General features: G+C 35.6%; 1 protein-coding gene across 1 annotated transcript in view; it reads right to left on the minus strand.

Annotated features, from left to right (window-relative positions):
• The window catches only part of ERC2 (ELKS/RAB6-interacting/CAST family member 2), a 491439-nt gene that overhangs the window by 318726 nt on the left and 155685 nt on the right, over nucleotides 1-17028 (minus strand). Inside the window, exon 7 of the mRNA XM_065687581.1 lies at nucleotides 15090-15257. Within this exon, the coding sequence (XP_065543653.1) occupies nucleotides 15090-15257 (168 nt within the window). The remainder of the gene's footprint in view (nucleotides 1-15089; nucleotides 15258-17028) is intronic.

Consider the following 17028-nt stretch of genomic DNA (forward strand, 5'->3'; position numbering starts at 1 on the left):
GTCAATGTAGTCATTAAAGAGCAATATAGTCCTGATCAACAAGTAGCATTCATCAAAGAAACCAAAGTAGTGAAACAGGAACAATCTCCATCAGCAAAAGACTAAAAAGAGTTTAGAAAAATAACAGGAGGAATGATTTACCATAACTTATGCTGAGTTATGATTTTACATACTTAGGAAAATTATTAAGATAGGAAACCAGACAGACATCCAGAAGAGATTTATTTTTAATTACAGAAAAGAGCCATCATCCAGAGTTCTGAATAACAGGCACAATTACGAAGTGTACTTCTCTTCACAGTGAAAAGGTTGAGCGGGTTCTGATAGAGAGGGGCTGGAAGCTGGCTTAATCCCTAGAGAAAATGCGATGTTTTCATTCACTGTAACAATCTCTTTCCAATCCTGCTTGTGGGCAGTGGAGCACAGTATGATACTTCCAGGACTCTGGCCTAAGTTACACCTAGCACTGAAAAATCTACAGTAATTGAATTTCCTTTCCTATTTGAAGGCTATACAATCACTTAATAGATCTCCTTGTCAATCTGATTGCATGCTAATCCTTTACTAAGTTTTCAACTGTCCGAAATAATTTCTCCTCTTTTGTGATATTTATATTTTCAGAATATTAGAACAAAAAAAAAAAATCTCTTAAGGTCTATTAATTTTAGTCATATACCTGTACAGTCTCTAACTACTTTTGTCTCTTTCACATTTACACTACTGTTCTGACAAGGAGGTGTCTGAAATCAAGCATGGTTTTTCAGGTGGGATGACACAAAGGCCTTCTAGAGAGAGGTTATCATCTTCTGTTTTGCTGTCCAGCATTCCCACAGACAGAAATATTGGCAATTTTTACAACCATATCCCATTGCAAAGATTGTTCTGAACTGGTATCAATAGTTCCCTTTAGCCTCCTGGCATTAACACTAAATTTCTTTTTCAGGCTGGTCACCATTCTTTTTCCCCATCTGCATTTAAACTTGGGTTTCAGGTGGGGTTTTTTTCTAAGTGAAACAGTGAGGAACATTTTCTAAATATTCCAAGATTAAAATCTGCCTTCTCACTCCAAGCGAGTCCCCCTCATCCTAACCGTAGTTGCCCATTTATCGCTTTTCATAATTCTTCAATTAACTTCAATAAATGCAGGGATTTTTTTTTTTTTTAATGACCCGAAGGATTTTTTTACTTTATTCCTATTATCTTTTGTTTAGTCTTTCCATATTCAATTCAGAAGTATGTTTTATAATAAAATACTTCAAGCTTAGTACGCCACAGCTCCACTGAGATATCATATACAACTATGTTGACAATCCAGTTAAAAAATTAACACCAAATTTAAAATCTATCACAACCTCCCAGGGTGTTTTGCCTATTTTTCACATACTTTTAATTTATGTCCATGTGCACTGTAATACTTTCAGAATATCTGGTTTGCTTTTACCAACACCACTATATATTTCTATTGATTGCTTAGGGTTACCCTTTAAATCACCAGCTTGAGTGAAAGAAAAGAATACCTTTATTTCTTTTGCTGGGAAGTTTAAGGAGACATTTAACATGCTTTGTAAGGTTTGAATTTGAAACTCAATATATATCTCATTTAAGCAACTCCTACAGTTTTGACTCCAGTTGAAAACTGTAAAAGATAGAGTCTAGACAAAAACAAAATAAATGCACTTTACACATCACACTGTTCTACAAGACAGTGTAACTCAGACCATAAACAAGTATGAGTATAGCAAATAACTAACATTTACTGCACCATGCTACAACTAATTTTGTTAGAAGCTTCTGGTCATAAATGACATTATAACAGTAATTGATACCTCTCCTTACATTAATAGCTCTATAACATGTCTTTTACATAGAATTGCATGACAATATTAAAATAGTTGGTATGCACTTCAAAAGTACAGACAGGTAATTCACTTGGCATTTAGTGTAAGTTTAATTGCTCCAAAACATAGAGAACTTTCAATATGCTTTAATTCAGAGAGTTTCAGATAAGTGTACCGCTTTTAATTCTAAATGGTAAATTGATTTTATAGAACAACTAAATCAGACATTTCACACCTGAACGAGAAAAAAAAAACCAACACCCTGCAACTAGAGCACTTTAAAACTGCTCTGTCATCTTAAAATCTTACTTCTAATATTATTTTACTTCCCAGTTTCCCTGTAAAATATTGTAAATAATAATATAATACTTCATCAAAATCAACTAAGGAAAAATATTAAACTTTATACTTCCTTAATTTCAGAGTAGTAAGGGGGTAGACAGGTTGAAGAGGGAGAAGGAAAGCCCTAAAAAATGGAAAACAATTTTAGATGAAGAAAAATCTGTAACAGCAAAAATTTCTACATTGAAAGTAAAAATAACAAGCTTGCCCCCTAGCTACAATAAATGAAGGATGGCTATGTGAATTAAGTACAGGTACGTTGATTTGTACTTGAAGAGCATCCTGCCCTTAGAAATTGCATTCAAGAGCTTGTAATAGAAAACCCAGTTTCACATGGTACTATTTTTATATGAGTTTCCTTAAGCACCAGTGGTAAAAAGGAGGGAAAAAACCAGCAGAGGAGCCTAAACAGTTATGCAGTAATCAGTCAGAAATAAGAATACCTTTCCTGTTTGAAAGTTTCTTTTTAGCTCCCTGGTTACAGAGGCCATCCATATTCATATATAAGGACAGTATAATGACTTTACATGAAAGAAAAGCTTTGCAGAAGGGTAACATATATCCCTGCCCCCTTTTTTAAAGATGTCTTTTCTTAATCATGCTAAATTAACATATGGTCAATGTACATGGGTTTTTATCAATTAAGAGTTGAAGTGCTCACAATGTTGTTCATCAGAGAACTAGGATTCCTGTTACTACAAGATGTAATTTAATATTTGCACTATAGCTGCATGAAAGACAATGCACATATTGAGTTTCACCATTAGTTACTGCAGGCCAGACACAGCCATTCGAAGTATAAACTATCAAAGCACCACTAAACTTAAACTGAAATGTTAAACGCAGCAACTTGAATGTCTTTAATCAACATCTGCTGAACAGTTTAGATTTTCTATAGCAGCAAAGGTAACACAGCAATGCTTTCATGTAAATGTCTGAATAGGAAGTGGAAATAATCTGACGTAGTTCAGTGTTTAAGATAGTTTGCTTTTGGTATGAAAAATATACCCTTTTTTTTTTTCTTCACTCTTTCACTGAATTTCCTTTATCATGTGCCTCTTCCTCAAAACCAGCAGTTTTGTATATTTAACCTAGCCTCATTCTAATACCATCAACTGTAAAAAAAAGACACAAATGCTTTTTTCCCCCAACCCAGTTTTTCATTAGGTCATCAGTGCCTGGGTTTTATTAATCAATGTAGCCATCGTTAGTCATTTGGCTTTCTATTCATTTTCTATTCATTTTCTATTCATTCATCCTTGCTCATTTTTCTTTTTGTAAAACCTTGCTGAAAGGACCTATTAAGAACACTCAATTGTTCCTATGGCAATTACAGGAAAATTCATTTTAATATCCTGATAATGCTTTTGGAGGTCATCTGCTATTGCAATGTCAGTGACATTAACCTCGTACTATACTAGAATTGATAACACACTTGTAATATTTTTTTCTTTGATGTATTTTTTTGTTCTTTTAATGCCAGATATTTAAAAGTTTATCTCAAAGAATTACACAGGATGGTGAGAAGTTTCAGCAAGTGTCAGAGGCAGTTTTCTCTAGCACAGCATTAAGCCTTTGTAGCTCCATGTTCGCTTCTGTTACTACCTGTAACATGCCCCTCTCCATTGTGGGTTTGACAGACACTAAATAAAACCTTCAGAAGAGTGGCATGTTAGGAGTTTTCAGTTAAGAACACTTTGAAGCCTTTAGAGATGATGGCTGTATCAAAATATATTACACATTGACTACTTCATCTTTGTAGTTCTGCACACATTAAAATTATTACATATCTTAATTTTCATCAGGCATTCTCTCCAAGAGGCACATTTAAATGACTAAAATTCTTTCAAAAAACTTCAGCACTGCTTAACAAGGAAGCTACAATAGTCTGACAACACTTTCATTTTCAGTGTCTTCCATTCAGATGATAGATATTATAAACAGTCTGGACTTTTTAAATGATTGAATGATGGTCAGCTCAGTGCTAAAAAGCTGTCAGACAGGGAAGAGCTTTTTCCAGAACCAAGCACATATAAAGATTATATTCTGCTGCTGTACTCAGAGAATTTTTATTTTAGCATCAGTACAAGTAGTCTAAGAGTGTCAATCCAGTGGTCTGCAAATAGTGCATTAAAATTTAATCAAAAGCCAAGCAAATCTTCCAGTTCTGTTCCTATGCTTTTTTGTGGGTTTGGGGTATTTTGACAGGTTTTGCAGCAGAACAGTTAAGGTACAGTGACAAGCAGTCAGTGGCTGCAACACTGCCCAACCTTTCCCCATACCTAACCCCCTCCTCCAAAAAAACCAGATTTAGCCTTTACCAAGAAATGTCCTGCAGCATGAACTGTAAAGCAGGTCTCAGTAAGATGTATTTGTCACCATTAAACACTGCTGTCAACATTACAACACGCCCAAAGGAGAAAAGCGCCTACCTTAACAAGGGAAGGCAGTTCACAAGGGTGATGGCATGGACTGGTTCATTTTGCTGCCCTGCCTGCAGCTTGCTGTCTATGAGGTGGCTTCTCTTCTCCTTCTCCAAAGTTAGAATAATTTACAGGGACTCATGGAAGGTGTTGCAATTCATACATTCCAAGGCAGAGGATGAATTATATTACATTACATAAAATGACAGCGTATAAAACTCGAGAACAGTTCAAGAGTGCTAACAATTGCTGAACATGTAAAATGTCATGAAAGAAATAATGTTTTGTAAATCTAACACAAGGTACAAGACTAGCTCCCATGGACAGTTCACAGGGATGAACTCTTTTGCAACTAAATTATCCAATTCCTGTTTTCTATTACCTTCACATGTAGTCTAAATTCTATACTTTGAAGTTCTTCACATTTGTTCAGCTGCTTACTATCACATCTGCCTCCTGACATGCAAAACATTTAAAACTCCCCAAAGTCATGGATTATTTCTTTTAAAATAAACATTCAAATCAAACTATTTATGGCTCCCAGGACAGCCACAACAAAAATACAGATTTAACCACAGATTAAGATTTTTGGATAGGTCGCAGCAGGTATTTCACTCAAATCTAAAATGTAATTTTACATGCTCTTAGTACTCTCTATCAACAAGCAGCTGCTTTAAGAAGAGGTTACAGATTCACGTGTACCTTTAGCAGCTTCTCACCCACAGTCAAGATCAGCGGTATGCACTACAGAGAACAACGCCCAGAAGTTCCCGTGGTGTACAGTCACTCTGGCATGGGGTTAAACACAGAGCAGTAAAGACAGGCTCCAGACTCTGTGCCTGTCTGAAGACCTGAATGGATATTTCTGCTGTCGTATCAAGGCATCTTTTAGGCAATAAATATGGTGGGCCTGATTTTTCTCCTGGATAAATAAGATTTTACAGTGGCACAATTACCGCTAGTAAATTTACTGCAGATTTATTCCTAAGTGAATGGCAAATAGGCCCAGTACTTCTTTCATATATAAAAGATTATGCAATGATATGCCATTTTCCTTTTTAATTTTCAAGAACTGCTTTACTCCATTCTCTTTATTTCACTTTGATCTTAGCACTGTGCCTAGCTAGGCATTAAAAATTGAAGTCAGGTGCCTAGAAGGAAATTAATTAGATTCAGATTCCATTCTAAAGTTGGATTTATTCTACTTGTATTCAAACACACCACTGCTGATTCTGCCACCAGAAAATACATAGTACTTGCAAATAAGAAAATTATCAAAGCAATCTGACTGACCTGGCACCACTAGCTCTGGCTACATATGGTAACAATAATATGAAGGGAGAAGTATGAAGATAACAATTCTCATTTATTATTACCATTAAACTTATCTGCATGTGTACTTTTAAGGCTTTGAATTTCATGATTTCATAAAGCCAGTAAGAGCTCCACTCAAAGGTGAGGAGGGATGGTGCTTCTGCAAAAGTGATAAAATATCCAATTTACTAAGTTATTAGAGTCTCTAGTATAGACTGCTCTGTCATATGGACAGCAATGGAATACCACCACGGAGGATGACTGCCAATGTCAAGAAGCTCTAGCAATACATAAATTAAGGTGTTTGATTCTATACCAATAAAAGGGTAGAAATCCAATATACTGCAAAATTGGTAAAAAACAACTGCTAATCTATATGTTTACTTTTTATATTTATTAGGAAATGTTTCTTTTTATTTCCAGATATAACAAACTTGGAAATACATTCAGTCAAGTTGCAGATCAGCTGTAACTACGTATCCTAGCAAGGAGATGAACAAGAGCAGTGGGATGTACTTTCTTATTTCAGGATAATGTCAGGATGGTTTATCACATTATCAAGTTATTTAATCACTACTTGCCTAATATTTCATGCATCATACTATGAAAAAAAAATTAATCTCAGTTCAAAATTCGCTTAAAGTCATAAATGAAATGTACAATTTCTGAATCATTCAAGATTTAAAAGTATTTCATAAAACTATGACATGCAACTTCCTACCAATTTTTAGCTAAAATATGTTAAAAAGGAATAAGGTTCATTAATAAAAACCTAGTAGCAACACATCTGAAAGAGTGTACTATAACCATGATATAGAATTATATAAGCCATTTATTTAGGATTAAAATGTATCATTATTCTTTACATATAGACAATTTCAGTAAACTTTGAACTGTTTCTGAGACTTAGTTTTAACACACCAAATTCCAGTATGAATGATGCACGAGTTCAAAGGAAAATAAAAAAATAATACACAAACATTTTGTTTGCTCAGTTATTTAAATAACATCTTCACTTTACCTGAGCAGCAAGTAATTACAGCATTAACAAAAATCTCCCCAAGTTCATAGCATCAACAGTTTTTCCTGCTGTGCACAAAGCATTAAAAAGTATATACAGCTTCTTCAAATACACTAGGCCTGACAGGATGCACAGGTCTCAGCTTCACAAAGGATTATGTTGAAGGTGACAATTTATGTCTCCCAAAGTATAAAGATATGAATTATACATCTCTACCAATATTGGTGTCACCACAGTTATGCCATGTAACAAAATATGATGTACAGAATAAAACACTATTGCTTTAGTTAAACTATTACTTGGCAACATAGTCCCAGCTTTTCACCTTATATATTCTCAAGCTAGAGCTATGCTTTTAACATACATGTATTTATTCTACTACAAAATACATCTTAAATGGAAATCTAATCCAGTGGGTCTAAATTTTGGAGCCTGGCAAGGAGTACTTCCTATATTCAGTTAGCACATCAACAGAGAAATGCCTGCTGATTCACAGGCATTGTGATGAATCCCCCTTCTCAATGAATCCTATGAATCCCCCTTCTCAATGTCTGTCAGTCAGAAAAGGTGAAAAGCCACCCAACCTCCTTCCTCCCTATCACAAATCAGTCACCTGGAGCATGGAGCTTTAAAGAGCTTTCAAGAAAAAGGTTACCATGTAAACAAGACATGCAAGTCTTTAGGGTTTCTGCAAAACTTCAATCCATAGGGTACATTTTGAACGATCTGATTTTGTATCATTTAAATCAGTTGTCAAGGACTAAACGGTAAACAGCTGGCAGGTATAAAACCAGCTGAATCTGTTGTATTGAGACAGTCAGGGAATAGCCATGCTGCCACTCAAAGATGCAGTAGTCAGAGCAGTGAGTCACATGAACACACACTCTCCTCGCAATCACCAGCATTTTCCCTTAGCATTTTTAATCCCAGTCAGCAGACTTCTATTACATTTCTTGGAAGACTATTTCACAGAAAAATACATTTCTTCTCTTACCAATTCTGATTCTCCCTCATTCTTTTTCAGATACATAATTAGTCTTCCATTTGCCTAAATAATTCCTTTGTGTTCTTCTGTACCTCCCAAATATGACAGCTTCTACTTTATTTTTGCCCAGTCACACTATACATAATTTAGCTCTTTCACACTTCAAAAGAAATTTCCTCCAACTCTATTGAAAAGAAAATACTACACTTCAGACAGCTTAAATTCCCAGTACGTGAGTTGGCTGCTTTCTCAGCATGAATAAAACTTGGGATCTTATTTAAAGATGACTTCGTTAATTAGTATTGACATTTCAGAGCCAAATGGCAGTTTCCTTCCTCGCCAGTAGCACTGGTGTCACACTAGCAGTATGAAACCCTTATGTAAGTATCTCATTAATTTCAGTCCTACTTTGCAAATGGCATATTGTTTTTAAGAGCACTTCTGTATGCTATGTATAACCTGAGGCTTGAACTATTCAAATCTCTACATTTGAGCTGTGTGTAAAGAACCCTCTCAAAACTAGCAAGCATATTTGATCTGGGATAACTTATATGATTTACACTTCAGGATTTATCTTTTAAATTCTGAATACAAGTGATCTATGCATACACATTTTCTACTTCCAAAACAGTGATCTTTTTTCTCTCTCATATATTGTACTACATAACTTAGATCTTACAACTGATTGCCTCCTTCCTATATATATAACTACATTTAGAAAGTTAATGCTGTATGTATAGTATCATACTACTGTGCTAGAAATTACATAAACATGAATATATGACAGCATCTCTTCAAAGCACTTATTTCAGCCTATTTCTTCAAATAACTAGTACTTTTTTTCCCTTTCACTAACAATCTCTCACCCTATAGCTCCCAAATGAATTAAATCATATATCCAAGATGCTCAGTTTTCCATAGGTGGCATACAAAGGCAGCCAAATTTAACCTTTAGGATTTTAAAATGCAACTACGATTTGCAAACATGCAAACAGGTTATCATTGGTACATGACATAGACTAGTTTGACCCACTGCAGTTTGACCCTGTTTCTTCAAAAACTGCATACATGCTGTTTCTTGTAATATTTTCTGACAAGTGAAGCTCATTCCAAAGAACAGATGCTTCCCCCTCCAACTGGGGGAATAATTACACTAAACTAAGATATGTTTGTACTTTCAGATGCTAATAGTGAAACCCAGTGACACTTCAGAATTCTTCCAAACAGCTGGTATCGAACATCTCCAGCCTTTGCCAGGTGCCATCGATAAAGAGGAGACCAGCTTAGACATGATTCTTAACACCAGGACAAGGTACAGACAATATTTCTTCACTTTCTTGAGCATAAGAACCATCTTTTGTAATGTACTACACAAACCAAAAGTTGCCATAGCGGCTTTGAAACATAGAAACTTTCATGTTACACCAGAATGTCTCCCTAATTTTTTTAACACTGGCAATCTGCAGTCAGAACATTGATCTGTTCTTTAGAATGAATTAGTTCAGAATTTGTTGTTACACTCCAGAAACACAATAGAACTCTGATTTTGTAACTGTGAAACCCCAGTTCACATAACAGCCCACTTATAATGGTCCAATAGAATTTGAAATGTTAATAATCACATCCTTCATCATGCCACCATGACCCCTTTATGGATTACAAAAATGTGCTCCCAACTGATTAACCATGAAAAAAAGAAAAAAAAATTCAAAGGCATCTTCTTTTAACAATGTGCTTGCACTTTCTACTTGTTGAGACCAGATGAAAGAAGTTGGTCTCTTAGGCCTTCCTGGACAAATCTGGATTCAGAAGTTTCAATCTCAGCAGTGTTCTCAGGCAGAATTCCTGCATCAAGCAATAATATTGATGCAAATTTCTAAGTACAAGAGTAGGACTCATCTGCTTACATTAGTATATTCCTAACCTGACCATATGCAAATTTCCTCATTTTTAGAAGACAGCTGACAGTAAAGCATACAATTGATTACACAACACATTTTAATTTAACACAAACTGGACAATATCACCTAGTGTGCACAGTCCAGACACTCCAAGTACAGATTCCAATTATTACATGAGAGCTAAGACTTTATAACATTTCCTACAGATGCTAATTAGCTGGTACGTTAGGGCCCTTAGTCACGTAGCACTTCATCAATCACAAAGCTTAAACTATTAAAGATGGAAACTGTAACATTTTACATGAAAAGTTATGTTGCAAGTCAAACTAGAATATTATATTAGCCCCCTTTACATGGTGTTCTTTTATAACAGTCCTCACAAAAGAATTTCCACAAGCTGTTGTCCTAATATGATCCAGGTCTACATCCTCTACACTGTTCTTGTCTCAACAGCTACTGTTTTCAACACTGAGACTCATACTCCATAGTATATAATTGTTTCTTAAAATACCTACAGATTACTAGAGCACAAAACACACCAGCATAGCCACTGTATGAAAGAAAAACTTGGGAGCAAAAAGGGACACGAAAGAATCATCATCCAGTTCAGCACTTCTTCCCTTCAGCCTACAACTTGGCCATATTCATAGAACTTGCACGTTCTGGTAAGAAATACATAAAGATTTCTGAGGTCTGCCCCTCTGCATGCTAAACTGACAGATATGAGGTGTAAGACTAGCTTTGCCAGGTTAAACAAGGCTATTAAAACAGCATACCCAACTTTACTGGCACTAAAACGGAACAGTGGTGCCAAAGATTCTAAAAGAAAGAAATATTAAGTAATATTGCACCTCTGACATCGACATAAGTTTATTATTACTCCATGCCAATCTACCTTGATCCAAATCTTCTGAATGCATGCTGTTCCCATGCTGGGCCTCCCTTAAGCCTGCAAATTACATTGAATAGTGCATCGACTTCTCAATCTTGTCAAGAATTACACCAAAACCACTGCATGGGAGGACAATGCATCACTAGATAATTACCTGCCCATTACTTTTTTCTGCAGTATCTTGCCTTATGTGTGTTCCTATGCCAGTCTGTGGGGCTCACCAGCTGTTTTGTTGCCACTGTTTTTATTTCTTCCACACCTTTGGTAGGGAGCCCTCAACAGAACCTGTCCTGTCATCCAAGTATAACAACTATCCAGAAAAGAGAAGAAACCACTCCACCTTTGAAAGGGAACTTCTTTAGGTTTGCTTTGGTTCTCCTTTGTATTTTTCAACATGGCAGATAAGAGTAGTGTTCACAACAGAAAGAACATTGAATTAGAAATTGCATCTTTCCAAGTTCCATATTCCTTCCTTCTCGGGTTCAGGTTATTACTGACAGAACTATTTTTAAGTACTATATACAAATTCTTCCTTCTTCAATTACTTGAATACAACCATTAAAACAAATATTATTTTAGGCTGAGCAAAGCACTTCAGGCTGAGTGGAGAGAGACGTAGACATCTATCTTGCATCAATAAATTAAGGCACTAAAATCACTGGTTATTCACAAGTTCTCCTATCAAAAGTAAATCATAGAATCATAGAATAGTTAGGGTTGGAAAGGACCTCAAGATCATCTAGTTCCAACCCCCCTGCCATGGACAGGGATACCTCACACTAAACCATCCCACCCGAGGCTTTGTCTGACCTGGCCTTGAACATCACCAGGGATGGAGCATTCACAACCTCCCCGGGCAACCCATTCCAGTGCCTCACCACCCTTACAGTAAAGAACTTCCTCCTTATATCCAATCTAAACTTCCCCTGTTTAAGTTTTTTTACCCGTTACACCTTCTCCTGTCACTACAGTCGCTAATGAATAGTCCCACCCCAGCATCCCTATAGGCCCCCTTCAAATACTGGAAGGCTGCTGTGAGGTCTCCACGCAGCCTTCTCCAGGCTAAAAATATGCAGATACAAAATTTTGGCCTGCATAAAAAAAAAAAAAATGTACACAAGCATTATAACATTATAATCAGAGAATCCAGTGACTAGCAAGAACTAGATGAAAAATTAAAAGCAATTCCTTCACTTTCAGAAGGGTTTTCATGCAGTTAAGACAGAAGGCAGGACAATCCACTAGAAGGCCCAGTAATAGTTTCACCTCCTAATTCTCTATGAAACAGCCCATGTTGCTTTTCCACCACTGAATCCTCCACATATATATGCATGATGGGAACAAATTAACTTATAGACACACCACACACAAATGTCTGGCTGCCATCACTTGAAGCAAAAACAATAGTGGAAGAAATGGACAAAAGGTCAGAAGGAGAAAATGAGCAAAAACTGGAGGAATGCAAGAGACGTGCAATCCAGCAAGGAGTAAGGATAAAAGCCTAATTAGATTCAAGTAAAGGATAAAATTATTTACATATATATATATATATATATATATATAGTGAAAACTTTTCCATCAAAATTTTTTCTTATATATGCTTGCTATTGGAAATGTATGTTGTCAAAACTAGAAAGAAAAAAAGTACATTGGACAATCTTAACCTTAAAGCACAGCATCCACCACACTGGATTATCTGAATTATCTGAAAATCCCTGAAAAGTGACTGTTCAAAAACATTACAATAAGAATACTACAGCACTAAGAATTACTACTACATACAGCCCAACATAGTTATGAAATAACACACACGTCTGAATGAACAATCTGCTTATGGATAAAAAAGGGCTGTGCTCCCTTTGCTTTTGACAGAACATAAAGACTCTGTGAGGTATGAATGTCCTAGGACACATGACTTCATGCAGTGAGGATAAAGTTATGTAGAACAGAAAGGCACAAAGCCAGGAAAGCTTCTTGAAAAACAGTTGACAGGCACCGAACATCTTCCTTTCTACATGTAAGTATTGTGGTCCAGAGATGAGATTGCATCTGCTGCCAAGAACACTGGCATGCTCAAGGAGGACAACCGTGGGAGGTCATGATCTAATAAGCACTGCCAAAATGAAGCTGAACACTTGGGTTATTTTATTTTTAGGTATATTACTTTTTTTTTTCCAGATTAATTTAAAAACCTCGATCTCCATTGGTGACATGCAGAATTTTTTACTTCAGAATTGTACACCAGACACATGAAAAGTAAACAGTGAGAGCATCCTTCAATGTGTCATACTCTGGATTTACTTAAATAACAGGAGAAAGTAGAGCAGGACAATATTTCAATCAAATTTTTCTCTAGCCAAATTATCTGTGAGTGAATTTATCTCCAAACTACACTGGAAGTACGGCACAAGTAAAAGCTGAAAATATGACCTAATGGTAATTTAAAAAAATGTTATTTTCCAAATATTATATTTTTTTCCTATAAACAAATTCTGTGTAGTGATGATCTGATATTAGCATTCTGGGGCATGCTAACATCTACGTATTAAGATACTGTGGTTATTAAAAATGCATCAGAGAAGCAAATTGACACATAATTTTTACATGATGTAAATGACTATTTTTACTTTTAAGTAATTGGCAGAATGCATTTTTCTCTCTGTAAACCCAGTATTTAGTCCATAGCAGAAAAACCTGAACTTAGAAGTTCCTGATGAAGCATATTTACCTGAATAAAAAACTAAAAAAATAAATAAATAAATCACATGCTACTTCAGTTTTAAAGAATCAGTTTAGCGCTAACTCTGATTTTGCACCTAATAGTTAGCAGATTTATCACATTGTATACTAGAACTTATGATGCTGTAACATGTAGTTATGATTTAGTGCAGTTTAAGACTGATTATTTTCATTAAGAAACAGGTGCAAAAGAGGCAAGACCATCTGCAAGCCCCAATTAAACAGCCATAATGTAGTAAAACCAGAAAAAACACATTATGCTGAATATTACTGAGCATACAGCCTTCACAGAGAGTGCTGACAGCTCTGTGATAAGTTACATTCATCCCACAATTTAGATCACTAAATCCACATTCCTCTAACTGATCCATTTCCTCAAGATATAAATACAAGACAAACTACACACTGTTGGTGTGTTTAGGGGCTTTTTAGAATACAAACCATCAGAAAAGATGCATTCTTTTCTTCGAAACTCTCAAGTGATGTCCAAAACTAATGGGCATTCAGTACAGGGTAAAGGGCTTGGATCTTCCTAACTTTACATCATCAGCACTGCTAACAAGGCAAACATTCAGAAATAAGATTAAAGATACTGCAGTTTTGATAGGCCTTATTTCCTAGTCCTGAAAAAGCAGTCTTCTCAGTTTCTGGAAAATAAGGACTTAGCTTTTTTAGGACTGTATTTAACCAATTGCAGACAGAAGCAGAGCTGGACCATGTGAACCCCATATGAATCCTGGAGAAAAAACACAGTAATATGAACTACCTCCATAATAATAGAGAGTAAGGAGTAGCCATTATTTTGGGTGGCTGTGAGAGGAGGAGAGAACAGTAAAATGTATGTGATGCAAGAACTTTTTCTCCATTTGTCTGTATGCTCACGAGCACATCTACATAGTGATACAAATGACACACAGAGAACATACCTGCTAGCATAAATATTTTTGTGAGTGTGAGAAAAAGGCTATGATAAATAAACACCCACACTCTACTACTGTATGCAGAACTCTGGCAGAGCTTTCTTTCCAGGAAATTCCCTTCCCACCCCCACGTGGAAACTATAATGATTAAATCCAACTTCCCAAACACAGTAAATACAGTTAGCTAAATCTGTGGAAAATTAGAAATAAGACTAATAAGGCTTTTCAGAGAGAGCATCCCTTCTCAACATCTTTAGCTCACAGGAAAAGCAGATAACTAACTTAAATTAGATTTCTTCCCCACCCCCTAGAAGAAAGTCATTAAAGAAGAAAAAGCAGTATCCTAATCTTTGAGCAGTCCCACACATTTTATTTACATTACTTGGAAAGAGAAGTAATCAGTGTTAGTAAGGATAACAGAATCCCTCATGTTGAGAAATAAGAAGTTTTGTCAGAATTTTTAGGACTTTCATTTAGTTAAAATAATTTTGTGGAAACTATGCAACCTAATATTTTTATGACGTAATATGATTAAGACATAATACTATAGAAATGATCCCATGGGAAAGAGCTACTTGAACAGTAACAGTTACAGAACTACTTGACTATTATAAAATTATTCCTTGCATTTTTTAACGTATTAAAATGAATATGGTATAAGAAATAAATACACCTCAAAAGTTTTACAGTGTAGCCTTTCATCAGTGCTCTTACCTTTTTCTGAAGGACATTAATTTTTCTTTCTTTAACTTCCAACATGTCTTTCATATCCCTAATCTCTCCAGCCAGGGTTCCTTTCTCTTCTGTGAGGTCTTGAAGTTGTTTTGTTTTTTTATTCAGAAAGGTTTCTTTTTCTTCCAATCGTAATCGCAAGGCATCAACCTATAGTAAGTAAATCAAACATGGTTTGGTTTTACAAAGGTCACTAACATATTTTATTTAATTTTATTAATTACCCCTTTTTTTGTCACTTAAGAAATGTTTTGGAGGTTTTTTCTATGTAGATTTTCCAACTTCATCTACAAGTAAAAGGTTATTTTATTTATTAAAATGGAATAAAAAAATGAAAGCACTTCTAGCACCAAAACATGAATGAAAAGAAGTACAATAGTCAAAATACGAAACAGCAGTAAAAAAGCCGTAACATGCATAAAGGACTCAAAAAGAAAATCACCTTGACCTATGAAATATAGAACTCATCGAAAATAATGTTTTGTATTCTGTATTTATTTTGCCCATTAAAGCCATGAAGCTGGCTATCAGATACCACAATCACTACAAAGGTTTGGGCACAGATCAGCAATCTAGAAAGACAATTGAAAAAATACATGGCAAATAAGGAAATTGTAAGGTTCTTCACTTTTCTCCATTGTATATTGCATATGTCTCTCAACAAATGGGCCTTACTGTATTTTGCTGTAATAAGAACAAATCCCTGTCAACCAAAATAAGGGATATCCTAAGGATTTTCCTAAGCAGAAATGTCTTATTAAAGAACCTCACCAAACTGTTGTGCATTTCATAACAGGTTTTTCCTTTAGAAACCCTAAAAGAAAACAAACTAAAAAAAGGGAAAAAAAAATCAAAAGCATTCTAACAGCCCAGAAGGTGTATGCAGCCTCAATTTTTTCACTGCTTTCTTTATAAAAGCTCAAGCACACAATTTTATTGTTCTCCTAACACAATTCAAACAGTTCCCAAATTACGGTCAGGCAAATGCTTGCCGGTGGTCTGGAAAAAATCCGTAGATCCCTTGATACTGGTTACCATTTGTATACAGTTGTTTCTATAAACAGCTCTACTGCTAATTGCAATTAGAAGCTTGGGTACTCATAAAAGCATTTGTAAACAAGGGGGAAAAATAGCTGACTCTCCTCCACTATGGGGGTGGGGGGAAGCAGCAACCACATTCAAGGACAGCAGCATAAATACCAGAAACAAAAAAACTTTCTGTGAGGCAAAGAAAAAAGTGGAAAGAAAAAGGAAAATCTAAATCACAGGGTACCTGTTCAATGAAACGGAGGAAGAAGGGAATAGCTTTTTGGGGAGTATAATCAAGAAACTGGAAAGTACACACAAAGCAGACAGATAGACATGGCCACAGCAGCAGGCGTATGAACACAGACCCACACAGAAACATACAGAAAATGTCAAAATAGGGGAAGAAACAAAGAGCCTGACAGGAAAGCAGGTTTTTCAAGTAGATTTAACAATCCTACTTCACAGCTTCAAATTTCTAGTACCTTTATTAATAATACCATTCTACATAAGCAGTGCCTGAAGCAGTTACCACAATGTAAGGTCTAATTCCAAAATGACAAGGAGCTACTCTTCACACTGTGAAGAGGAAAGGAAGCAGTCACTATCAAGATGCTCACTGATTCAGTCTTTGAGAACTTCTAATATACTATACAGACTATAGGCTCTCAATAATTTCCAAAAAAGATATTCAAAGTAAGGTACCTCATCACTGCTTCCTTACATTAAAATACGACAATAGATTGGAATAAAGCAAACGCTTAAGCTGCCTTACAATGTTGTGATGGTGGAGGTGAAGCCATAAGGTAAAACCACAAGCTGGAAAATGAAGTTTTGCAAGCTCTAATGGTGTAGCTTTTTATATAGTAGAAAAGATCAAGACAATTAGGAATTA

Source organism: Lathamus discolor, chromosome 7, assembly GCF_037157495.1.
Source record: "Lathamus discolor isolate bLatDis1 chromosome 7, bLatDis1.hap1, whole genome shotgun sequence".
Taxonomy (NCBI): Eukaryota; Metazoa; Chordata; class Aves; order Psittaciformes; family Psittacidae; genus Lathamus; species Lathamus discolor.